At 43.2% G+C, this 27,633-nt stretch overlaps 1 protein-coding gene and 1 pseudogene across 1 annotated transcript in view; both read right to left on the reverse strand.

Annotated features, from left to right (window-relative positions):
- Positions 1–5,648: 5,648 nt before the first annotated feature.
- DDX1 (DEAD-box helicase 1) overlaps positions 5,649–27,633 on the reverse strand; it is a 35,831-nt gene continuing 13,846 nt past the window's right edge. Inside the window, exons 17-26 of the mRNA XM_061622742.1 lie at positions 27,430–27,618; positions 14,619–14,670; positions 13,853–13,999; positions 12,878–12,969; positions 11,497–11,569; positions 10,905–10,977; positions 10,779–10,821; positions 10,346–10,441; positions 8,387–8,507; positions 5,649–5,952 (exon numbers count right to left, since the gene is read on the reverse strand). Coding sequence (XP_061478726.1) covers positions 5,822–5,952; positions 8,387–8,507; positions 10,346–10,441; positions 10,779–10,821; positions 10,905–10,977; positions 11,497–11,569; positions 12,878–12,969; positions 13,853–13,999; positions 14,619–14,670; positions 27,430–27,618 — 1,017 coding nt within the window. The 3' untranslated portion in view covers positions 5,649–5,821. The remainder of the gene's footprint in view (positions 5,953–8,386; positions 8,508–10,345; positions 10,442–10,778; positions 10,822–10,904; positions 10,978–11,496; positions 11,570–12,877; positions 12,970–13,852; positions 14,000–14,618; positions 14,671–27,429; positions 27,619–27,633) is intronic.
- LOC133384591 (5S ribosomal RNA) lies at positions 14,453–14,571 on the reverse strand (annotated as a pseudogene).

Raw genomic sequence — 27,633 nt, forward strand, 5'->3', positions numbered from 1 at the left:
CACCTAATTAGGTATGTAACATAGGCTGGCACATTGCAAAGTACCTGACCATTATCTACAATGATATAATATTCTAATTTACACTCACACAGTGAGATCCAGTTGCCCTCTTTTATTGCAGACATTAGTTACTGAGGCTACTCGTGCACTGAACGCACAAAGGAAGAGCAAGATTGCATTGTAGGAGTACTGATCAGCCCTTCGTGGCTGGGCATATCATGGCGCGCATGTGTGTTCCCAGCTGAGGAGTGATGGTGAAAGAAGAGTGGAGTGAAAAGACCTATTAAGCCCTAGGATGTTCTCCTCCTAGGTGTACACTACTGTGTGCTTACAGAGATTCGCATGTGGGAGGGAATAGATCATGTAATAAGTAGTATATTATGAAGAATCCGGGGACCATGGATGCAGAATGCTATAGTATTACTATCAATTACTTGTTTTGAACCGTAGAACTATAGGTTTAGAGGCATCTTCAGAGAGTTGCTGAAGGTGCACCTCTTTATACTTTTGACACATGAGATATATTATAGGACCCGCCCTATTCTCCCGACTGCAAATCTTTTAAACAGATTTTAATATCGTATTTTTATATTGCTGTAGCACACCACCGCTGTCAACCCAATTGTTATAAATCATTCATTGAAAACTTCTTTGGCCTTTTTTTCCCTTCTTCTTCGAATGATGACGTTTCTGGCAAACACAGAAGGCTAATTGTGCATTCTTAAAGGGGTGCTGCTGCTACACACGAAAAAACATGGGTTTAAAAACAAAGAAAAAAGAACCAAAATAGCACCATAACATGCCTTCTATCCATTTTCAAAAGAAAGTGGGCAGGAGCAGGGAAAGGGGAGCCTTCATTTTAGAGTTCATACATTCTTTCTGCACGGAGTGTAAACTTTCTGGTTATCAACACAGCGTTGTTCCCTACACCATTCATTTAAGTAGCGCAGGTATGAACAGTAACTTCTTTTGACTACTTGACTTTGAGACTTGCAAGCAAAGTTGGTCTAGCTAGAGCTCTTTGCAGAAAAGAGATCTACAGGCTAGGGAAGTGGCCTGAACAAAAATTACACTTTGAAGTTCAGCAGGCACATCTATTTGCATGTAAGATTCCATGAACATGAGAACATTGAAGCAATGTGCGGTATTGCCAGAAGCAGAATGTCATTTTCTTTTTTTTGTAGTAGTAAACTATACTTGAAAGTGGGAAAGAGACCACTGAACTCTTAACTCTTGGAGTACACTAAAAGCAACCCCCCCCCACTTTGGGAGTTGCAAACACCATCTGTATCCTCTTCCCATCCATAAAGGCAGCCTTTGTTTTCTACTCAAAAAGAAAAAGCTACTGGTGGCTGCCTAACTACCCAACAAACTGGGCAGTTCATCGCTATCAGAGCAGTTTTACTTTACTTGGCTGAAATATTTTACCATGTAAGGTTTTTCTATACTTTTGCCCTATGCAAAGAGCCCTGGACATTTCTCCATTGTATTTATCATCATCATCCATTATAGTAAAATTCTATTTAGGACTCCTATGAACAGACAGGCATCCTTAGCAGAATGGCTTATAGATATAAACAGAAATACACAATATGAAAAGGGGAAAAATGCAAAAATGCAGAATTGAGTTCCATCCACTTTACATAAAACAGGATGAAGATAGGTAAATGGTTTAAGACAGGCATGGAGACCTGTGAAATTTAATTTGAAGGATATAATCACCTTCATACCCATTGTTTATTTATTTATTTATTAAATATATATTCTGCCCCTCCTCCCAGGGACTATGGCAGGTTACGTTCTGCCCTCATCCCTCTTTGATATGCCTGGTACATCTCTCTTAATTTAGGAGATTATTTGAAGGGCAAGTTGTTTATATAATCATTTATAATTCCTGCCACTTCCAACAAGTAGCGGACTTAGAGGATGGACATGGTTCATGAGGCTTTGCTCCTTCACCAGCCTTGAACACTGCTGTTCACTGGGGGAGAAGAGATGACGCTCCCTGATCACTCTTACTCCCTTAAAAAATAATAATCTTGAACACCAATGATCTTCTCTGTCTTGCTCATCGTCCAGTGGCTAGTGTCTTGCCACATGTATCCTTCCCTCTCAGTGGGTGAGATAAGGGGTGCCCAGAAGGTGGACGGGAAAAGGAGATACAATGTTACAGAGATAGCAGACCTGTAGCCCTCCAGGTGCTGTTGGGTTCCAAGTTCCATCACCCCTTACCATTTGACCGTGCTGGTTGGGACTGATGGGAGTTGAAGTCTGTGAAGAAATCCTGTTTATGTGAACGAGATTTTATTTGTGTATTGTGTAATGTAATACATGGGCTGAGATGATGCCTTAACGGACAGCTTTGAGGAACGGGTTGTGACAGAATTCTCAGTAAGCAAAACTGGGATTGAAGGTATGCAGTTTGATTGGTGGATGCAGGTTTGGAATTTTCAGTCTGACGGTATGACTGGCTGAGCCTGGACGAGTGGGGGTTTGTGGTACTGGTGCTGCACTACCACTAGTGGTGCTGGTTAGCAGGGGAGAGTTGATAGTGGCTGGCAATCAGGGAATCAACCAGAAATGAGTAACAGATTTAGAGGACTTGGGAAGAAGACCTGAGAAGCAGGTGGCTTGGTGGCTGAAGATAGCTGAAATACTTGGCTCAGGGTGAAGAGACAAGAGGAGAACCTGTCTGCAGCACTGAGGGAAGGAGCGAGAAGCAACTGTGAATGCTGAGCTCTGGTAGGAGCTCCAGAGAGACTTTCAGGGCAGCACAGCAAAGCAGTTCTGCACATCAACAGGTTAGAAGAGGACTGATAGCAGAGGCTTCCAGTGGTAACCACAGATATAGTGTTGGTGAGGCTTGAGGCGGAGAGAATAAAAGGACAATCTGGTAAACAGGTGTTAACAGAGTAATTACCTCTTTAAAGCTGTCTTGGTTTAACATTATTAGGTGTTGGTATTTAGTTACAGTAGTGGCTTTCAAAACATATTCTCATTTAAAGACACAGTTCCATATTAAACTAACTAGATAAGCTTGCCCACTTCAAACTTGAAACAAATGCCAGCATCTTTGTTTAATATAACTGTATCTGACTGGCTTTGTACCACATCTGAACCCAAGAGCTACCAGGTTATTGGTAAGCCAAAGTACAAAGGGTATAAGTGAAATGGAATGGTGGCACAGGTTTAGGAGAACCACTGGAGTGGAAGTTGGGTTTTATTATAAAGTAAGAAAACACACCCCCTTCCCACGAGAGTCCAACAACATCTAGGAGGCTCACAGGTTTCCTGTCTCTACGCTGTTAGCTCCCCATAGGGATAGAAGATTGGGAAACAGCGAGTGTGCACGCACCAGAAAGTCTGTGACAAGTGGAACTACAGGTGGAATGGCCACTGCTAGTCTGTTCTGGGAGACGAGGTTGAATGGTAGTTAGTCCCTACCAGCCAGGATGGAAGTATTTCACCCTCCTAATGCTGCAGTTCTATGAAAGTAGTTAACAGCACATACTTAAGCATGTTTACTCAGAAGTAAGTCCCACTGTATTCAGTGGAGCTTAGCACATTGGGCTTAACATGTTGCCCCACTGTAATAATTCCGTAAGTCTACTAATAGGTTGCTGCTGCTTGCAGAAGCACATGTACAGGCCTTAGACTGACGCATACCAACCCTGCCATGGCAACATCAATCATGACAGATCACTGGCACAAATGTTTTGGATCAATTTATTTGGGACTTGCAACAACATATGGCAATGCAACACAAAGCAGGAGTGCTCCAGTTCAGGGTTCTGTCATTCATGCCCTCCTCCAGGATACCAAAAGCAGTTAAGAGCTAAAGTAAGCCACCTCCTTCTTTCCCCACTTTTCTGTAATTCTTTTCTAAATGCCTCAACGCTCCATGGCTAGTGGACCTACTGAGCATGTTCACTCCTGGATTTGCTGTTTTTTTTCTTTAGGTTTTAAAATTTACAAATATAATACTTCAGCATAACTAGCAAGACTCCTGGGTGGGCAGAAGCCACTGATAGGCCTTCAACCATTTGAATCTGCTATCAGAAGGAAAAATGCATTATTACTGAGTATCCTTAAACAACTAGTGGCTTATTTCAGCATGCTTCTGAAAACCAGTTGCCGGAAGCCTCAGGAGGGGAGAGTGTTCTTGCACTCGGGTCCTGCTTGCAGGCTTCCCCCAGGCACCTGGTTGGCCACTGTGAGAACAGGATGCTGGACTAGATGGGCCACTGGCCTGATCCAGCAGGCTCTTCTTATGTTCTTATGTTCTCTAATGATCTGTAACTTTGGGTGAATTATGTTTGATGTGTTATTTGAAAGAAGTCCACAAACAAATCACTAACTATAGGATCTTTAACAGTACATTCAGCAGTTGGCAAAAACAAGTATGTAAATGTAGTTATGTAAACATTAGGAAGACAACAAAATAAGGTACAGGCTTTCTAAGTTAACGACTTAAATTTTGTGCTAGGTAGGTAAAATAGTTTATTAGATTAAATTGCAGGCAGCTAGCTACAACATGATCCAACAAGTCAGTTATTAAACCAACATTTTATTGTTAACATTGCAAATTTTTGTTCCACACATACAAGAAGTTCTTTAATTAAGAAAATAGCTTGAAGCTACAATTTATTATTATACATGTTGTATGAAATGTAGAAACGCTACTAGGTATGAGTAAACTACCTAAACCAGTGTTCTTACTCTAAGGAAAAATGAAACATTAGTGCCATCAAGAGGCAGCTGACAGATTGCAAGAACAGAAAAGGAAACCAATTAATTAGGTAGTCTGGAATATTAACACCAATCCACTATCCAGATTACTTGTATCTTATATTTTTACAAAGTCCAATTCTGCTCAAGAAAATTCTGCCAAGAAATGACAGATGAAATGCATTCTAAGAAACATGTATGTGTGAGTCTGACCAATGACATGTGCTCTCATTTGTGTGGACGAAGCTGTAACGCAGAAGAATATGCAAGTTCTGAGAGCCCTACCTGCAGTCTGAAGAGACAATATTCCAGACACAAACTCATACTGACTAAGTAAGATACTGCTTGAAGTATTAACTGTTCTCACTGGGGAAGTACTTAAAATACTCAGTTCATTGTTAACCACACCTTTTCCCACTGCTTCTTATTATTTAATGGAACAGCAATGTTCAATATTTAATTTCAATTTGTGTGTCTATTAAGTTTTTTTTGTTTTGCGTACCTGCACTGAGGTTAAACAAAAACATCTAAATGAAATCCTTTGAGATACATTTTTAAATAAAGCAGAAATTCTACATCAGTGTATCTGATAATTCACAGCACTTTTGCAGGGCCAAAACTGTTCTTCATTTTCAAGATGGCAAGATATAAAATATCAGCCACTTCATAAAAGCCTACCCCCAAAAGAGAGGCTACAGTCAGCATCTTCAACCATCAGAGTTTACATGATCATTATATATACACATCAAGGTGAGGAACCTGTGGCCCTCCAGATATTGTTGACCTCCAACTGCCATCAGCCCCACCCAGCATGGCTAATGATCAGGGATTGCTGGGAGATAAATACAAATAGTGATCTTGCATTTTTAGGAGATTTTATGCATATATCTTGGTAGGGCAAGGAAAAAAATTCACACAAATATGGTTTAAGCAGCCCACTTTTATTAGGTCAATACTAATTCATAAAGGTTTACATTTTTCAAACACTGCTCAACATGCAAGATTGGTGTATGTTAATAAAGACCTACTGCTACAGGAATTTTAGTATTTCCAGGATTGAGGCTTAACACCCAACTCTCACCTGCGGCCCAAGTCAAAACGTTCTAAACAGCTGATTAGGAAGGTAACCAAGATGCAAAAAAGATGTCTGAGCTTCCTTTTCAAGGACCGCCAACTCTTGTACTGTAGGTGCCAAAATATCTACATGGCCTTTATACGATCCACCTGCCAAAAGAACCAAAGTCTAAATTATGTTTGTCGTCTGTACTTACTGTTGAGCTACAACAGCTCAAAATATGGATTATTCTTGCCATACTTATCTGTTAAAATGGACCATTGGTCTCACCTGAAGGGTGATTTTCATAGGAGGACTGCCATCAAGCGGGTAACATAGCTCCACCTATCGTCCAGCCTTGGACGATAGGTGGAGCTATGCTACCCGCTTGATGGCAGTCCTCCTATGGAAAATTGGATTAGAATACTTTTCAATTCCTAATTCAAAATAATTATTATAGACCAGCGTTTGAGATTGCTGAACACATTTCAGGGGCATAAACTATGGATGTCCATTTTCAGTTCACTGAAACAATTCAAGTGCTCTGACTGTGGATACTCATACCTTAGTTCAGGGGCTGCCAACCTTTTTGAACCAGAGGGCACATTTCAAATTCTGAGAGAGTTCTGGGGGCACCAGTCAGAAAATGGCTGCCATGGGGGTGTGGCATAATATAAAATGGCTATCATGGGGATGTGGCATAACATAAAACTAGAGAGTAGTCATGGTGAAGCTTTCCCATAATTATATTTCCATACTAGAAAAGGGTTGGGCTATTTAATTTCTGCTTGCCATACAGCTGTTAAAGGCACAAGAATCCTTTTTTTCTTCAACCCTAAATCACTAGGCTGTACTTAGGTGACTAGGCTGCCATCCCGTACCAACTTGCCTGGAAATAAGCCCCATTAAACACAGAGACTTACTTCTGAGTAGAAGTGTATACCATTATATTCTAAGTTAACTATACAGCTAATTCTTAATGAGTCCTTCAGCTCCTGCAAAGCAGGAGACACGCCTATGCCTCTTTATAAATTTTTCACATTTGCCTTCTGGTGGGGAGATTTCTTTAACATTCACCTAATACTTATTGTGTAGTAGTAGTTGCAGAAAATAACTTCCAGACACTATCTAATCTTGGGCAAACCCAGCAGAGGAAAGATGCATTCTGATTGCTAGGGAAAAAAAGGCAAACTATGGAGGTTCCAAGGACTAGGGGGAAAAAAACAAAAAACAGAAGTCGGAAAAGTGCACTAAAAGGGAGGAGAAAACAGAAGCTCTTTAGGACCCCAGGGATTCCTACTGCTTGATGTCCAAACAACTCAATACCTGTATATTTTGCTCTGTAATTTTCTTTCCAGGAGGACTAGACTTACTTTTTTTTTTTTTTTTTTAAAGAAAATGAAAGCTCAGATTCCAGGCTACCTGCTTGGGGCCCCAACTGAAGACCTTTGTAGGGACAATGGCTCCCACAAGTGATGGGTTGGCAACTCCTGGTTTAGTTAAACTTGCTAAAGCATCCAAAAACATTGTGTACAAGAAACCCCAAACTATATTTCATCATCTCCAATGCAATTTATTTTAACCCAAACATCAAGTTGATTTTTAGCTACTTTGTTATTATCATAACAGATCTGTTGTTACACATGGGCAAATCTATTACTGGTCCATGTCTGGATATGTCTACCCATAATTCTATTTCCACAATAATCTATCATTTTTCTAAAAAAAAACCCCTCAACATTTCAGTGTTTTTAAATGTGTATTTTCTCTGTGGTGTAGTGGTTAAGGTGTTGGACTACGACCTGGGAGACCAGGGTTCGAATAACCACACAGCCATGAAGCTCACTGGGTGACCTTGAGCCAGTCACTGCCTCTCGGCCTCATGAACCTCTTCATAGGGTCGCCATAAGTTGGAATCGACTTGAAGGCAGTACACACACACACACATTTTCTCTGAGGAATTTAAATACACATTGATATATTTAAACTGCCAGGAACTGCACCACAAAAATATAGCTAAATTCTGGTGTGCACATTAATTGGAAAGGTGAAGATTAGCTCATTTCATATAGGAATTTGAAGATCGAACTCAAGTATCCGTAAATATCTAACAAGGAAGGCCTTGTAAGATTCTAACTTACATTAAAAAAATCTAAAAACTAATTCTAAAATATGTGGTAAAGAGAATGTCAGTTTACTGTTTATTAGTACTCTGAACCCAATTAGATAACAATGGCAACAACGCAAACCCAGAGAAGAGATGGGAGAAGCGATTCTTCATCATAACAGTAAATGTGGGCCAACATTATCAACTCCCAACAATAATTCCAGTTAACCAGTTCTCAGGAACCCAATTCGCTATTCCAAAACATAGCTAGATTTCTATTCAGTATACAGTAGGGCCCCGCTTCCTAGCGCTCCGCTAATGCGGTGGCCTTCATTCCCCATTTTAAAGCCGCTTTTGTGGAATTTTGGCATCATTTTCGTGCAACGCGCCCCATTATACTCAATGGGGTTCCGCTTTACGGCAATTTCCGCTTTACGGTGGGGGTCCGGAACGGAACCTGCCATATAAGCAGGCCCCGCCTGTAGTTCTTTACTTACCACCAGCTGCTCTCCTTTTCCCATAGGTGACTTTGCCATCAAAATCATCTACTGGGACCTTGATATCTGGCTCAACCTGTGAAATGGTACAATTCAGATGCTCTTCGATCTCACCCAGGAGCTAAGGGAAGAGAGTGCACAAAAAAAAATCACACACATGCTGGTCTAAGATGGTTCCTGATTCAGCATGACATTCATGACCACATTAAAAGTTAGCACATAGCACCAATTCTATTAAAATGTATGCAATCCCATGAAGAAACGTGGCCATATGATTAAGATACTCAGGTATAGGCCATGCCAAACATGATCAAGTCAAAAAGATAAGAGCATAAGCTCTGTCGAAATCAATGGGGGATATCCAGTGTTGTGAGAACAGACTTCTGTCCGCTCCCTCCACAACAAATTTGGGAGGGGGAGGGGGAGAGAAGAAGCAGCTTCATTGCATGAGCCCAAGTCCATTCTGCTTGGTCACAACTGGATGTCACCCAATGAAATTTAAAACTTTAGCTGGTTGATCTCCAACTTTTAGGGGTTAATAAGGGTGCACTCAATTACAGACAAAGAATCGTTATGCTACCTGTTGCTACTGCATGCAATGCCAGAGGCTAGCAAAAGCCTTAGTACCCTATGAACTAACACCTAAAACAGCACCTTCCCCCAAGATCAACCATCTCCTCGGGCCCTACGATCAGCAGGGGGGCCCCTGTAGGCCTACTGACTTAAAATACACAATCATCATGTAATGAAATATTTGGAATGTTTTAAATTTGTGTATCTCTTGCTCGAGAAGAGTTAACTCAGCGGTGGAAGAACCCAGTGGACTCCCATTGGCTCCAGCCAGCACAGCCAATGGTGAGGGATAATGGGAATTGTAGTGCAGCAACATCTGGAGGCTCACAGGTTCCTCACTCCTGAGTTAAGTGGACTGCTAAAATAAAGTTCAGTATAACTGATACAGAACCATTTTTCAATAAGCCAGTTATGTAGCAGATGAAATAAATTAGAGGCTGTCCTCTATATACAAGATACACATTCTGATTCAGATCCTTATGTGCACCCTGATCAGCACTGGGGTTTTCTCATTCATTTCATGAAGAGGGGAGCACATCTCTGTATTCTGCTTTCTCCATGGAAATGAATGAAGACCTGTGGGTGCAAGCTGAGCCAGTTATGTACATTTGAGAATGGAAAAGCTAGTCTTTCCCATTATGTACTTCTTGCCATTTGCTAACACTGGTAATGGCACCCTGGCTCTAGATTACAACTACAGTGTGTTGATCCATATCCAAGTGAATTCAAATGTCAGGTTTTTGTAAAAAAAAAAAAAGTTTTTAATTTCAGTGGTTTTTCCTATGAATTTTAATGGTTTGGGATTCAAGAACAAAGAGGGAGCTGTAGCAAAAGAAGGGTCCTGTTGCTGTGCAGCAGAACAGGGCTGGAACTTGGAGGGGGGAGAGGGTGTCTCTGCAATAACTGGACTCAACAATAATTAACTTGGTCCTGTCTGAGGAACTAGTGGGAGAAATAACACATTTCAAGCTTACCTCCTTCACTGGAAGGAGAACGTCAAGTTTCCCCAGTAATTATAATAGCTGGGGTTTGAAGATTTAGTATTTAGTATTTAATGTTGTAATGATAGTTATATGTTCCATCTTTTTTCCCCCCGAAGTACTTTTATTTGTATTTAATATGGGTTTATTATGTTAATTTTACTTTTGTTGTGTGCTTAAATTGTTGATTTAATGATTAGGTGATTTTTATATTGAATGTAAATATTTTTATTGATGTACACCGCCCAGAGAGCCTTGCTATGGGCGGTATAAAAATTGAATTAAATAAATAAATAAATAAAAATACCTACTTTGAACTCTTGTGAGTCTGAGCACTGAGCCTTCCTGATTTTAGACACGTGAAATAAGATACAATGGGTTTTAGCAGCAGTAGTAGAAATGTTACCTGCATTTCATTGTACCATATGGTGCAACCACCGTCATCCTTCAGTCTAGTATTATAGCAACCTTTTCCTCGACTGGGGCATGAATGATACCACACCTAGGTAAGACAGTTGAACACGTTAAGAGACAAAGCCAACAAATGTTTAACTATTATTAAAGAACCCATTTAAAACATGAACTAAAGTGGTTGCAATACCAAATTTCTGACATAGTTGATAACTTTGAATTAAGTACTAGGGAACAGTAAATAAATGGCTGCATTAATTGTTTTTCATTATTTGATCAACCACTGTTTGGCATCTTTAGATGTGAAAGGTGACATGTAAGCATTATTATATATGGTATGAGCAAGGCACTTTTCAAAGTACAAAATTAAGACAATAATAAGATACAGGGATCTTATTCTGCTGTATATTCATGGAAGTAGATCTTACCTTCTCTTTTTCTGTTGCCACAAGAGAAATAGCCAGGCCCATCCTGAAACACACAAGTTTATTTTAGTTAATAGTCTCAAGTATAGCAAAAACAAAGTGTGATCAAAAAAGGGTTCCAAAACATACCGTTCAGCTCTTCCCACTCTGCCAATCCGATGAACATAGTTCTGTTTTTCATCTGGAAGCGTGACATTGATAACTGGTAAAAAAAAAAAAGGGGGGGGGAAGAGAGTAGACATCAAATTGTAAAATCCCCCCACACATTTTGAACATCATTTCTATAGGTGAAATTATAGGTTATGGAAAACTCCCAGCATCTCCTATATCACAATTTCCTATTGCCTATCACCAGTTGTTCAGCACATAAGATGTGCAATATAATCCAGCAAGAGCTAAGAGCATACCAGGTCAAACAGCTGATACATCTCAGTATTTTCTGCACTGACTGGAAAAAGGTCCCCAGGATTTCAGAAAAGTCCCCAGCCCTGCTTGGAGGTGCTGGGATTGAACCTGGTACCTTCTGCAGGCAAAGCACATACTCTACCATTGAACTACAGTCCTTCTTCCAAGTTAAACACTTTTAAGTCATGCTGATTTTAATGGGAGTTAGCTTGCCCACTGAATTCTATGGGACTTATGAACCTAAGGATGGATTTGAGTGCTTTTTAAAAAAAAACATTGAAAGAGAGAGGATTAAATAGGTGTTCAGACGTCTTACCATGAGGAACACCGCTGATATCAATTCCTCTAGCGGCTACGTCAGTGCAGATCAAGAATCTGACATCTCCTTTCTAAACATAGACGTTCATTAAACAGCCATGTATTTTAAGTTCATTCACATATAATCATCAGTTTAAATGCAAGGTTTCACAACCATCTAAAATATTAATGTGAGTAGAAGATATGGGGTTGAATCCCAGTGCCCATCCATTCACAAAGCGAGTCCTTCTGTGAATGGAAAGGATTTTAACCCAATGGAATTGTTAACAGAGGATGTGATTTTTGCTGATTTCGCCCTCCCCCCTAATAACACCTCCAGTGCAAATCAGGAGAATCCTTCTACCCTTGGGAACAAATTTCAGGAGGGAGGAGTACAGAAGAAGGGGAATTGGTGAAAATCACCCTTTCCATGCGTTCTACTCATCGAATCTTAGGATCAAACCCATTGTCTCCAAACCATGCTATTGACAACCTTATCTTTCTTATTCTTCAGGTGCTGGGATCCTAACATTTAGCCCTACTGCAGAGGCTGCCATTGGATCATGACCAGATATGGAAACAATAGGGGCCCTGTGGGCTTGAAGTTCCTGAGTGAAAAGTTGTGGTGACTGCTCAGACCAGTTGCAGTAGTCTTGGTAGATAATGCACAGCTGCTCTAGGGTCACTATATGAGATTCAACAGGGCCTGGCTATCTGCACTGATGGAGGCTCTATACAGTGCACACTATACTGGCACTAAAGAATGTTTGTGTCAGTGCAGATAGGTTTATAACGTGGCCCAAAGCTCTGCCATAGTTCTACCAAAGGGGAAGAAACTTAGACCCTCGAAGAGGGAAGGGGGGGGGAAGGTATCTGTTTTATCTTTACTTTCTGTCTTTCTTTATCTCTCTTTTATTTAGTTCTGGACATCCTAAAAGAATGAACTAGTTATGCACTACTGACTATTTTTTTAAATTTCCCAGTTATGATGACTGTTTTATTTATATAATAAATAGGCTTCTACTGGAAGGAAGGGTGGGATACAAATCTAATAAATAAATAAATAAATGTATAAAATGAAAAAATAAGGAAATAATGATAACAATAAGATTTTAGGTAACATGCAATTACCAGGGCTCTCCACCCTTTTTAATTACCTTTTTACCAACTGAACAAATAAATTTGCATACCATCAACACTTCAATATAGGTGCCATTTTGAAAGATTGAAGGACATCCAAGTTAAGTTTCAATTTAAAAGGAAGAAATGCAACTTCTGCTTGTGTTTATAAGAAAAGGATATTTTTATTTTCTCTACCACAAGAGACAGATGTGTCACCCATTTGTTCTAATAAAACGTTAGGTGGTTAGCTTGTTAAACATCATATCCCTAACAATTACCTTAAAGCGCTCCAAATTCTGTTTTCTTTCATGAGGCTTTCTGTCACCATGCAGGCAGACACATGAGAACTGATGTCCTTTCCTATCTGGACCTTAAGAACAAACAAAAACAGAAGTATATTAGGACTCTCATATTTTGAAGACTAGGATTGCCCATCATAAAAAAAAACGATGAAAGAGGGCTTTATCTTGGAGCAAATCTTATATTGTGTCTGATTTAAAACGCACTGTTTGCACTGGGGAAAGGTGGAATTTCTTTTGTTTTCTTATTTGAAATATTTATACACTCTTCATAGTAGGAGGTAGTTTTCAACAGTGGCCTGGCTCGCACAGCATTGAAAGGCAAAATGTTGGCGTAGCTCAACGCAGCAGCAAAAGGACCAGGGAAGAGCAGAGCAGCTGCGAGTCCACATGATCTTCCTAAGTCAAGGTTTCGTTTAGTTACACAAACCAGGAGTATATATAAAAAATAGCAATACAAGACAACTGAACCAACGTATGAATATTTTAACTAAATTAAATTGCCATCCAAAGGAACATGGAACAAATACTTTGTAAATGGCTCTGTGATACCATTCCACTCAAGAAGAGGAAATGGCAGAAATAAACTTTCTTATGATGGGGGGACCATTTCTGATTGCACACTACCTCTACTGCCACCCAAATTAAGGGAGAGTAATCCGATTGTGAACATCTTCTGGGCTAGTAAGCTTAATTAAGGGTAACTTAAAGCTGTGAGACAGCTTTGCACCTCCTTGTTTTTGCAGGGAAGTAAATGTGCCACAATCCCCTAGTTCTTTGAAAGGGTATCATGTATAAGCAGCTGAAGCAGCAGGAAATCTACCAATCATGGAAAATACTCATGAGAAAAAACTTGCATTCAAAACTAATCAATCAAAACCGGAGGAAAGATCTGCAAACCGGTATCACCTGGTTAATAGATGGAATGAAGACTAACAGGCATGAAATTACTACCTCCTCCTTGCTGCATGAAGTATTGCTCCATGTTATCACAATCTATCTTAGTTCTACAGAAGATTATTGCTTGATCCATCTTGTGTTCCTTGATGGCGCGAACGGTGTATTCTCCTTTTAAAATCTTGATTGCTTCTGACCACATTTCTAAAAAAGAAGATAAATTATTCCTACGCAGTGTACTGAACATGTACACACTGAAAAACTAAAGCAGTTTACTTTGACGGGCAAGTATACCATTTAATTGAGTCACTTCCTTCTAGAACGACAGCCATAGATTTTGGCTGTTCTAAAACTTAATTTAAAATGCTAGTTAAGCATTTTTCATTTGGGGTAATACTTTTTGTAACTTGCTATTCAATAAAAATATTTTCTATGGTTCACTGTAACTATACCTTAACAACAAAATGAAGTGATTTTGCTTCACTGATTCACAGGGCCTTTCCTTCACTGAAAAACTTTGCTAAAATTATTGGTTTCTGTTGTTATATGCCTTCAAGTCGATTACGACTTATGGTGACCCTATGAAACTTTTGGATATATTCATAGGGTTTTCACAGTAAGAGGTATTCAGAGGTGGTTTACCACTGCCTTCCTCTAAGCCTACGGCACCCAGTATTCTCAGGCAGTCTCCCATCCAAGTACTAACCAGGCCTGACCCTGCTTAGGTTCTGAGATCAGACGAGATCGGGCATGTTCAGGGTAGTATGGCCTTAGGCTATTGGTTTCTACAAATATATATTCAATTTACCAAAAAATTGGTTACCTGCAGAATTAGCACCAGGTCTTGTATTGTCCTTTGCATGCACCTCATCAGTCTGTAAAATTAAATTGTGAAAGATAAAAGTGATCAAAGGCATTTGGGACTGCTACAAAAGAATGCAGGGCAGCAGAAGGCACACGGTCATTTCTATTTTTATCAACCCTTACACACAGACACTTGCAGCCACAAAGCTTTATAACCTGATCTTAAGGCTGAAATTGAAATGGTTCAGCCAAATGTAGACATCTATCGTTTTTTCCTACTCTCAAAAGCTAGGCAAAACTTGTGCACACCAACAACCCTGCTTGTCCCGTCCAGAGTCGAAAGAAGGAGGCTGGGGTGTGACTGCTGAGGCGCCCGAAACTCATACCTCCCCCCTTCCTTTCCTTTCTGAGTAGACTGGATCACAACATCATCCCCCCTTCCATGCTTTAACCCTTCCCACCCCTGAGGTCTAGGTTTCTCTGGATAGGCTTCATGGAATTCTCTCACCAAAGTCGGAGCGTGCACGTTTTCCTGTTTCCCAGGAACGTTCAGTTGAATCGTACCCTTTCCAATGAATCAGGTACTGAAGACGCCCTCTGCGTTTACGCGAATCCAAAATCTGTTCTACTTCGTATTCCTCCTGCCCCTCCACCAACAATGGAGGCACGGGCTCCACCCGCGGACGGTAAGGGTCAGGGCCAGCGTCCTTGGTCAATAGAGCCCTGTGAAAGACTGGGTGCATCTTGTAGATGGGTGGCAATTTTAGTCTATAAGTCACGGGGTTAATCTGAGCCTCCACCTCAAAGGGCCCTACACACCGATCTTGCAGCTTACGACATCGGCCAGGCATAGCTAGGAAACGGGTGGAGACCCAGACCTGATCTCCAATTCGTATGGGTTCCCCTTCTCTCCGATGCTGATCAGCTGTGCGTTTGTAATCCAACTTGGCTTGCTCTAGTTGCTCCTGGAGTAGTTTTTGCATGGCGTGAAGTTCCTCCAAGTAATCCTCAGCAGCTGGGACTGATAAACTGTCTTTTGGAGCAGGGAAAGCTTGGGGGTGATAGCCAAAATTGGCGAAGAAAGGAGTCTGTTGCGTGTGCGAATGCACGGCATTATTGTAGGCAAATTCTTCTAAATGTAGATAGGACATCCAGTTGTCTTGCTGATATCCCACAAAACAACGTAAATATTGTTGCAACACTGCGTTAACTCTCTCGGACTACCCATCCGTTTGGGGATGATGGGCAGAAGACAGTCTTAGCTCCCCTTGTAGCAATTTCCACAGGGCTTGCCAAAAGCGGGAAGTGAATTGTGTGCCTTGATCGGAAACCAGACTATCTGGCAGGCCGTGCAGCCGGTACACATTTTGCACATACAACTTAGCCGTTTCTTGAGCATTTGGGAGTCCTGTGCACGGAATGAAGTGAGCCATTTTCGAGAAGGTATCTACGACCACCAAAACTGTGGTTTTCCCCTGCGATGGTGGAAGGTCTGTTATAAAGTCCATTGTGATCATTCTCCAAGGGCCTCCGGGGGTGGGGAGGGGCTCTAAGAGTCCTGGTTGCTTCCCAGTGGCATGTTTAGCCCTCATGCAAGTGGGGCAAGAGCGAACATAGTGCTCTATGTCCTTCTTTACCTTGGGCCACCAGAACTCCCGAGTGACAGCTTGAATGGTCTTAAAAACCCCGAAGTGGCCTGCCGTAGGGGCGTCATGGCACTGGCGTAGTACCCTTGCTCGCAGTTCTCCCGGGGGCACATAAACAGCTTCCTGATGGTATAGTAGGTCCCCTTTCCATATAAAGTCTTTCTGTTCTGCCAAGGGAGACGCGCCTTCTTCGACCCGCTGCTCCTGCACGAAAGGGTCCTGCTGTTGCGCCTCACGCACTTCAGCTTCCCAAGACTCTTGACAAGCCCCTACTACTCCCCGTTTGGGTGGGATGATGTACTGTAACTGTCTTGGGGTGGGATCTGTCAGAAATTCGGGCTTTCTTGAGAGCATCTGCCCTCTTATTCTGGGCTTGGGGAATGTAATGAATTTTGAAATGGAACCGTGTGAAGAACTGTGCCCAGCGCACTTGCCGCTGATTGAGTTTACGGGCAGTGTGAAGACTCTCTAGATTACGATGGTCCGTGCGCACCTCAGTTTCATGCTGCGCCCCTTCCAGATGGTGTCTCCAGGCTTCAAAGGCATCTCTAATAGCTAATAACTCCTTTCCCCACACAGTGTAGTTTCGTTCAGAGTCATTTAACTTCCTGGAAAAGTATGCACAAGGCATCAGCCCTCCCCCTTTTTGGGCAGGCTGCAACAGAACTGATCCGACAGCCACGTCCGATGCATCCGATTCGAGCAGAAAAGGAAGCGCCGGGTTGGCGTGCTGTTAGATGGGTTCGGTAGCAAACTTTAGCTTCAGACTCTCAAAAGCCTCTTGTGCAGCTTCTGTCCATTTAAATGGCCCTGAGCCCTTCAGGCAATCCATAAGCGGTGCTGTCTGATGAGAGTAGTTGGCTATGAAGCGACGGTAGTAATTTGCGAAGCGCAAGAAGCGTTGCAAATCTTTCTTGGTCTTGGGGGGTTGCCATGTGAGCACACAACTAACTTTTTCTGGGTCCATTTCTACCCCTGATGGAGAGATCCTATACCCCAGAAAGTCCAATGTGGTTAGGTCAAATCCGCACTTCTCCAGCTTCGCGTAAAGGCGGTGTTCTCTTAACTTCTGCAGCACGGCACGCACGTGGGAATCGTGTTCTTCCCGATTATTTGAGTAGATCAAAATATCATCCAGATAAACTATCATGAAGCGGTCCACAAAGTCTCTGAAGATGTCATTCATGAAATTTTGGAAGACTCCAGGTGCCCCCGACAGCCCATAGGGCATTACTAAATACTCATACTGGCTGTAACGGGTCTGAAAAGCCGTTTTCCATTCATGCTCCTCCTTAATCCTCACCAAGTTGTAAGCCCCCCTCAGGTCTAGTTTCGTGAAAATTTTGGCGGAACGCAACCTCTCCAGGATTTCTCTAATGAGAGGCAGTGGGTAGCTGTTGGGGATAGTGATCTGGGTTAAGGCTCAATAATCATTACAGGGACGGAGCTCCCCCCCCTTTCTTCTTCACAAACAGCAGGGGCGCGCCAGCTGGGGACTGCGAAGGGTGAATGAAGCCTTTCTTCAAATTAGTGTCCAGAAACTCCCTTAACGCCGCCAATTCTGGTTCAGACAGAGAGTAGATCCTCCCGGTGGGGATGTTTGCTCCAGGCACCAAATGGATGGCACAATCATAGGGTCGGTGAGGAGGGAGTTGCTCCGCTTCCTTTTTATCGAAGACATCTCGAAAACTCCCATACTTGGCGGGCAAAGTTATTTCCCCAGGGGAAGACGTCCCTGCCAACACCTGTGACTCTTCTTTAGGTCTGCAATGTTGATGGCAGTGCTTGGAGGTAAACACTACCACAGCTTCATCCCAAAAGATTGTGGGATTGTGCCTCACCAGCCAAGGCATACCCAACACCACCGGGAAACGCGGCAAAGACGCCACATAGAATGACAGGTCTTCCCGATGCCCAGGGACCTCCACTTCCACTGACTCAGTCACCCGAGTCACCCCCCCAGACTTTAGAGGCCGGCCATCTATGGTTTCCACTGCCAACGGGAGGCTTAATTCTCTTGTGGGAATAGCATGGTGTAGCGCCAACTCTCGGTCTATGAAACAAGAGGATGCTCCGCTGTCTATCATAGCCTTGGCTGAGAAGCTCTCACCTGAGAATAGGGTGATGCGAACGGGCATCAGAAGGGCCCCTTGGGAGGGAAGGGTTCGTAACGGAGGCTCAGTGTCTGTAGCACCCCGCAACTCTCTAGCCTCTACGAGAGCTGGGATGTGAAGTTTTCCAGCAGCTAGGGTCTGCCGGTTTTAGCGGCACAATTTCTCGCGAGGTGCCCTGGCTTTCCGCAATAGAGACACAGTCCTTCCCTCCGTCGTCTTTTCCTCTCCTCCTCTGTCAATCTCGGTCTAGCCCCCCCAATCTGCATGGGCTCCTCTCCCAAAACAGTAGGGATGCCAGGATTGGGCACGGGGCACGCGCAGGGCGGCGGAGCAGCAACCTGACTCCGTGGAGGCTCCATTCTTCGCTCTAACTTTCTTCCCTCTAAGCGACTGTCTATTTGCAAACTCAGTTGAATCAAACCGCTCAGTGAGTCGGGGTGTGTGGAGCACGCCAGTTCATCCAACACTTCTGGACTCAGTCCATTCCTGTAGAAGTACATCAAGGCTGGGTCATTGTACTCCGTCTCTTGAGACAAAACACGAAAGGCATTTGTGTATTGCCCTACGGACCCCTTTCCTTGTCTCAGGGTCCCTAACTGACGTGCAACCGTCTCCTTCCTCTGGGGGTCTCGGAACATCTCCCCCATTGCATTCTTGAAGGCATCAAACTGGCGCAATATCTGGTTGTTGCGAATCAAATACGGGGTGGCCCATTTTGCCGCTTCCCCTTCCAACAAACTGATGACGAACGCCACCTTCGCATCATCCGTCGGGAACTCCGCTCTGCGCACCTGAATGTACAACTCACATTGGGCTAGAAACGTGGCAAACTGTTCACTCTGGCCCCCGTATCGCACGGGGAGCCCCACTGGAGATTTCACAGGAGCAGCCGCACCAGGAGGCACCGCCTGAACTTGGGCGACCAAGGCATGAAGATTCTGGTTATCCACTTGCAAGGCTTGCATTGCGGTTCTGAGGTTTTGATTCTCGGTTTGTAGGGCTTGCGTAGTCACTCGGAGGTTCTGGATCTCAGCATACAAGGCTTCCATGGTGATAGGTACTCCCCCTCTTGCTCCGTTCTGATCCATGTTGTCTGCCATGGGAACTGGTTTGAGTAGGGATGGTGGTGGTTGTGTCAATCTGTCCCGTCCAGAGTCGAAAGGAGGCTGGGGTGCGTGTGCAGGTAAATCTTGTTTTATTAAAGTAATGGATACATCAAAAGAATTGCACTTCATTAGAACCCTATGCTAACTCACTAAAGTCCCTAACTATACTTAGACATGCTCTGCAACGTATGAAGGAAGTTGACACAACGAACTCCCTCCGGGCACGACAGGTTTATATAGGGGAGGTTTTTGAACGTAAACGTTGGCTCCTTCGTAAATCCTGTCTTTGCCCTGACCGTTTCTCCCGCCGGCGGGAACATGGGGCGCACTTCCAACTGCTCATCGGAAGACATCTGCTCACGAGCAACAGCCTCGAGGTCAGAGGGAGGTGCCAGACTGGATTCCTCCTGAGAACCGCTTGGGAAAGGAGGATCTGACGCTGACTCCGAAGCCTCCCCCCACGGGCTCTCTACCTCAGCTGGGGGCGGTGCGCCTGGCTCCTCAGGAAGGGCATTACTCATGGGAACTGGCTGAAGAGCTGACTGCCTTCCTCCCGCTCGTTGCTGCTCAGACACAACAATCTCCAGCCCTGCCTCCTCTGACTGCTGAGGCGCCCGAAACTCATACCTCCCCCCTTCCTTTCCTTTCTGAGTAGACTGGATCACAACACTGCGTATCCTTCAAAGGAGTTTCCTGTGATGTCATGTTGAGCTTCCAAAGTACCCCAAGCCTAAGAGAAATGTCCCTGCCTTGCTTTTCTCCTCCTGGCTCAGAGCCAAGTATGGGTGGGCTTAAAAAGGGTCATAAAGCAGACCACCATCTTGCTGCTTTCTGAAAATTGTATACATTAGATAATAGTTTGTATGAAACGTGGATTTGCTTAAAAGTTAAAATCAATTAATCAACCAGCTATGTTGAAGTCAAACATAGCTGCTGATTTACAAAGAAAAGGAAAGTTCTGGAGTAAAACTTTCTCCACACAAAAACGTCCTGGTAAGGTAACTTCACAGCAATAATATGTTTTATATAAAGTTTCTCCAGACTTTCTAGTCTAGGTAAAGCTTTTGTTAGATAAATTTTTGTAAAAGCTTTTCTACTGGCATCTAGAAGCAGCAAGAGAGCATCAAGCACTGTTCGTGGGTACTTTCATGACACTCATATTATGGTTCTAAGCAACAAGGCTTTGAATACAAGAGTGGACCCTGCATGCCCTGTAATGCCCTATAACTGCTTCTTCCATCCACATACCTTCTAATATCCACCTACGTTGAGTCAGACTAAAATCTCCCCTCCCCCTTACGTTCTCATCCAAGCTTCGTAAATGACAGGACCAGGGCAGATGCAATTTTTGTTCTACTCTCCTCTAGTCAGATTAGCAGAGCCTGTGGGCCAACATGTCTTTTTCTGCTACTCTCCCCATCATGTACAAATCCCCCCAGCCACTCCATTTTCTGAATTAGCCATGCATACGTATTACATCTATCCTAGCAGTTTTGATAGCCGTAGTCAGGTTGAAGCTGTGATGTTCCTATATTAATGTATATATGGTAAGTGTTGTTGTTTTAGAAGATACATGGTAAGTGGAGTGAAAGAGGGGGAGTGAATGGGCAGTAGAATGCGAGATGATTGGCTGAGTGTTTAAAATGGCTGAATGTATAAAAGGAAGAGTGAGAGTGGAATGGGGGGGAGAAGAGAAAGAGTGGATTGCTTGGTGGGGTTTAGAGAGTTGTTTACCAGGAGGGAGGTGGAGTTCGGATTAGTATTGAGTAAAACCGTATGCTTATGTGCCTTAAGAAGAAATCTTGTTAATTTTGTTAGCTTTGTTATCTGTAATAAATACTTAATTTGGTTTACCAAAGGCCTGATCCTTGGTTGGGGGTTCACAGACCAGAAGGGAGGGTAAGGTAATGACCAAGGCTGAAGGGGAACTGTAACAAATGGTGGCAGCGGTGAAGAGAATAACAATACCAGTATTCAGAGTCTCTGGGAATACTAGTATTGGGACGTTACTGGTGGTTGCCTAGCAGGGGGATCTGTTGAGATCTGTGCTAGAGCGGATAGGTAAACCATAAGAGAGTGCGGTCCGGACTGGTGGAGTCCCTGGTGGTGCCTAGAGACAGGCAGTAACCACGAGCAGGTAGGAACCTGACAGGGAGAGCCAGGGAAGGACGCCTCACAATGGCCATCACAGCTTCTTGTAGGAGCGAATTCCACAGTTAAACTGTGCACTGTGTGAGGAAGTTACTTTCTTTTGTCTGTCCTGAATCTTCCAACATTCAGCTTCAATGGTTTTACTCAATACTAATCCGAACTCCACCTCCCTCCTGGTAAACAACTCTCTAAACCCCACCAAGCAATCCACTCTTTCTCTTCTCCCCCCCATTCCACTCTCACTCTTCCTTTTATACATTCAGCCATTTTAAACACTCAGCCAATCATCTCGCATTCTACTGCCCATTCACTCCCCCTCTTTCACTCCACTTACCATGTATCTTCTAAAACAACAACACTTACCATATATACATTAATATAGGAACATCACATTTCCCCCCCCTTAAACAACAGCAGAGTATTATTCCTGTTCCAGGATTTATACGTCGCGTTAACAAATAAAAGTCTCTATGGGGAAAATGTCTTCCTTTGTTCCTCTGTCTGGTCACGTCACTGCAGTCCCAGCCACTTGCCTGGAAAGTCCATCGGCCAGTACATTGTCCTTGCCTTTGATGAACTGGAAGTCCACTTGATAGTCCTGTAGGGCCCAGGACCACCTCTGCAGCATAGTGTTATGGTTTTTCATAGTCTGCAACCATAACAAGGCCCGATGATCCGTAGTCACTGTGAATCTTCGTCCCCACACATATGGGCGCAACTTGTTCAGTCCCCACACGACCGCTAGGCACTCCTTCTGGACCGACGAATAGTTTTTCTCCCTCGGCGTCAGCTTGCGACTCAGATACGCCACTGGATGTCTGGTGCCTTCTCTCTCCTGCAGCAAGACGACTCCCAGCGCCAGGTCCGACGCATCTGTAGCCACGATGAATGGTTGCTCATAGTCTGGTGCTATTAATATGGGTCCTTGGCACAAGGCTTGCTTCAGTAGATCAAAAGCCTTCTGACATTCATCCGTCCATACCACACGCTCAGAACACTTCTTCTTTGTTAATTCATGCAACGGGGTTGCTATTTCCCCAAAATTTCTCACAAACTTCCTATAAAATCCAGCCACACCCAGAAATGCCCTTACTTGTTTTTTGGTTAAGGGGATCGGCCACGCTTGTATTGCCTCCACCTTGCTCCATAAGGGGGTGATTTTCCCACTCCCCACCTTATGTCCTAAATAGATTACTTCCTTTAGTCCAAACTGGCATTTCTTAGCTTTTATTGTGAGGCCTGCTTTTCTTAAGGCCTCCAATACTGTTGTCAGGTGTTGGACATGCTCAGGCACCGACTTGCTAAAAATGGCCACGTCATCGATATAGGCCACTGCAAAATCTGACATGCCTCGCAACACAGTATTGATTAGCCTCTGAAATGAACTTGGTGAGTTCCTTAGTCCCATGGGTAAGGTCACAAACTCATATAACCCATCTGGTGTACTGAAGGCAGTTTTGGCTCTGGATTGCTCGTCTAGTTCCATTTGCCAAAATCCTTTACAGAGATCTAGTGTAGAGATAATGGTTGCTGCCCCCAATAACTCTAACATAGCGTCTACCCTAGGCATAGGATACGCATCTGGGACAGTAATTTTATTGATTAGCCGATAATCAATGCAAAACCTTGTCGTTCCATCTTTTTTCGGAACCAGGACAATACTTGAGGCCCAGGGACTGATGGATTCCCTGATCACTCCTAATTCCAGCATCTCTTCCACCTCCTTTTTAATCTCATTCAAAACTTTCCCATTCACACGGTACGGAACAGATCTGATTAGGGCATGATCTCCAGTATCAATGGAATGTATAACTATACTGGTTCGGCCAGGTTTGTTGCTAAAGAGATTCCTATAGGTTTTCAAAACTCTCAGAATCTCTTCTTTTACTTCCTCATTCACCTCCTCTGACCATTCCACTTGATCTACCCCTCCTTTGTCTTTGCTTTCCTGTACCAAATCTGGAAGTTCAAGCCCACTTCCCTCAGGGAATAAGGTAACTTGCAACACCTTTGCATCCCTGGTATGGTAAGGCTCTAACATATTTACATGAACCACTTTGCTTTTGTTTAATTGGTCTGTGGTGATTACATATGTCACTGTGTCAAGCCTTTCTCTGATGGTATATGGTCCTTCCCAGTTAGCCTGTAATTTGTCATGTTTCCTGGGTATGAACGCCATAACCATATCTCCCACATCATACACACATTCTCTGGCTGTTCTGTCATACCAGTAACTTTGCTTCTCCTGTGCATGACTCAAATTCTCTTTCACTACTTCCATCATTGATGTTAATTCATCCTTTCTCTCAGCAGGCATCCACAGTCTATATAAAATCCCATTCTCACACACAACTTGATTCCTCAGTTTGTCAGTGAAAGGAATCTGTTGGGTCAGCGCTTGTTCCTTTATCTGCTTCAGACTTATATCTTTATGCAGCTCTTCCCTGAATTGATCTGCTTCTTCCCCAGAGACCACTTGATAGTTTGTCTTCTTCAGCAGGCCTGCTAGTGGTTGCTATGGTGACCTGAGGCTGGTTAACAGATTCCACCCTGTTTGTTTCAGCCCCCCTTAATATGGCTTCTTTTTCTCTGCCAATTTGCTGTCTGGTCACTACATAGATCTTTCCTTGGGCGCCCATTACATCCCTTCCCAGTATTACTGGTTCTTGTTGCTGGGCATTAATGCCTACTTTATATCGGCCCTCTCGGCCTCTCCAAGTCATATCCACCAGGGCCACAGGCAAACTTTCTGGTTGACCCCTCACTCCTTGGATAGTCACAGTTTCCTGAGGTAATATTACCTCAGATTTTATTAAATCCGGCCTCAGTAATGTCTGAGCGGCACCAGTATCAAGCAATGCCCAATAATTTGCCCCTTGTACACTCACTTCCTCTCTCAGACTTGAATCAAGGTCTGTTACTTCTGTCCAGTTTATCTGGCAAAACTGAACCTTTTTCGCTGCTTCTAAAGCCTTGGGCTCTGTTTTCACTGCCCTTGTCTGAGCAGGATTACTAATGGGGTTGGCAACCTCACATTGAAAACGTAGGTGCCCCGGTCTACCACATTTGTAGCATAATTTCTCCTCACTTTTAGGGTACACAGATCCACTCTGGGGTGTCCTGTGCCCTTCAGATTTTAATGGAGGACTCACTCGCTGTGGTACCACATCCCTTCTGCCAGCACTATATGGTCTGGGTTTAAAATCTCTTGATGTTTTCCCCACCCAGCCAGTTCTATTGGAGGCAAAGTGATCCGCCATCTCTGCGGCCTCCTGCACAGATGTAGGGGAACGGTCTTTGACCAGGAGCCTTATTTCTGGTGGTAACTGATGGTATAATTGATCCAGTATCATGAGGCTTTTCACCTCTTCCACTAACTGAGCTTTGGCACTACTCATCCACTTTCCAAATATATCCATCAACTTTGCTCCCAGTTCCACAAAAGACCTCCCTGTCTGTATCTGGCAGTTTCTGAAAAGCTTTCTAAAATAATCAGGCCCCAGTCTGAATCTTTTAAACACTGCTTCTTTGAATTCAGCATAGGTGACGGGCTTGTCTGAGGGGAAATATTGGTATACCTCAGCCAATTCCCCTTTAATCAGGTTTGATAAATACTGCATGTATTTATCTTCAGGTAGCCCCCACAACTGAGCTGCTTTTTCAAAGGTGCTGAGGTAAATTTGAGGATCTTGACCAGGCTCATAGACAGCAAAGTCCTTTGGAGTAATTTTTATTTTTGCTCCATCTCTGTCTTTCCTTGTCTCCTCAGAGTGAAATTTCTCTCTATCAAATTTTAACTTTTCTACTTGTAATTCAGCATCCAATGCTCGTTGTTTCTCCCTCTCCTCAAACCCCAATCTCATTCTCTCAATTTCCAACTCCCTCTGTTTTTCCTTCTCTGCACCTTCCATCCTCAATCTCTCAGCTTCCATCTTCAATCTCTCAGCTTCCAACTCCCTCTGCTTGTCTTTTTCCTCAGTCTCCCATCTTAACTTCTCTCTCAAGTACTCTATATAAGCGGGATTGCTTAAATATCCTTCTGGGGTCTCTTCCTTGACAAGTTGTTTTTGCTGGGCAGTAGCAAATCCTATAAGTGCTACCCTCAATTCATCTACCCCTTTACCCTCGTGAGGTAAATTGAATGTTATGCACTTCTCCACCAGCTCCTCTCTTTTCATTTTTATGTATTCAGCCATGGTGTTTGAGTTCACTCACTCTTTGCCACACACTCTTTGCCAGTCACTCTCACAAGAAATCTTGTTTTGTTATTTCTGTTTGCCACACCACTGTTCTGGATTCTCTAGTATTCGTATCTGGATTCTCTGTTGTTCGTATCCCACCGCTACTGCCACCACATGTGATGCGTCCTTCCCTGGCTCTCCCTGTCAGGTTCCTACCTGCACGTGGCTACTGCCTGTCACTAGGCACCACCAGGGACTCCACCAGTCCGGACCGCTCTCTCTTATGGTTTACCTATCCGCTCTAGCACAGATCTCAACAGATCCCCCTGCTAGGCAACCACCAGTAACGTCCCAATACTAGTATTCCCAGAGACTCTGAATACTGGTATTGTTATTCTCTTCACCGCTGCCACCATTTGTTACAGTTCCCCTTCAGCCTTGGTCATTACCTTACCCTCCCTTCTGGTCTGTGAAACCCCAGCCAAGGATCAGGCCTTTGGTAAACCAAATTAAGTATTTATTACAGATAACAAAGCTAACAAGATTAACAAGATTTCTTCTTAAGGCACATAAGCATACGGTTTTACTCAATACTAATCCGAACTCCACCTCCCTCCTGGTAAACAACTCTCTAAACCCCACCAAGCAATCCACTCTTTCTCTTCTCCCCCCCTATTCCACTCTCACTCTTCCTTTTATACATTCAGCCATTTTAAACACTCAGCCAATCATCTCGCATTCTACTGCCCATTCACTCCCCCTCTTTCACTCCACTTACCATGTATCTTCTAAAACAACAACACTTACCATATATACATTAATATAGGATGCATCACATGTGGTGGTAGCGGTGTGACAGAACAGCCAGAGAACGTGTGTATGATGTGGGAGATGTGGTTATGGCGTTCATACCCAGGAAACATGACAAATTACAGGCTAACTGGGAAGGACCATATACCATCAGAGAAAGGCTTGACACAGTGACATATGTAATCACCACAGACCAATTAAACAAAAGCAAAGTGGTTCATGTAAATATGTTAAAGCCTTACCATACCAGGGATGCAAAGGTGTTGCAAGTTACCTTATTCCCTGAGGGAAGTGGGCTTGAACTTCCATACGTATTACATCTATCCTAGCAGTTTTGATAGCCATAGTCAGGTTGAAGCCACATGTTCAAAGCGGCTGTGAGAAAACAGCTTGCAAACTGTAATTAAATTAGAGCTAATCAGGGTTAGCGAAAACACCAGAGCAGACTTGCTGCCAGCCATTCCAAAATGAAAGGGAGAGGGATATTTACATGCGAGAGAAGGAGGGAGGAATCCACACCCAACCTCCCAACCCTGATAAGGAAACTGGACAGTACTACAGCAAAATAAAAAGACAACAAAGCCCTTTACACATCTTACAACATTTCCAAATTGTTTCTAGTTCCTGAACTACATTTCAAGCTGAAAACAACATTTAATAACAATGTTTATAACATTCCTAATTTGGGTAACAGAATCCCATTTGCGTTGTCCTTTATTTTACAATGTTCCATTCCAACTTAAATGTTTGTGTGCTTGCCTTGAAATCATGATCTGGACACTTTAAAACCCTGTTTATTCTAACAGATTTTGTACTACTTACTCTGATGTGGTTTTTACCAAGCTTTTCCCAAAATTTGTCATTTTTGGGATTTACAGGGACAACAACATGGTGCACTGTATCTGGGACAGAATCCTCTCCTTTCAAATCTACCCAAGTGGGGAAGTGCATAATCTTTTCAGATAATTTCTTCACATCAAATGAATGCAGAGTTGCAGAACAGACAATCACCTAAAAAGAAAGTTA

Source organism: Rhineura floridana, chromosome 4, assembly GCF_030035675.1.
Source record: "Rhineura floridana isolate rRhiFlo1 chromosome 4, rRhiFlo1.hap2, whole genome shotgun sequence".
NCBI lineage: Eukaryota > Metazoa > Chordata > Lepidosauria > Squamata > Rhineuridae > Rhineura > Rhineura floridana.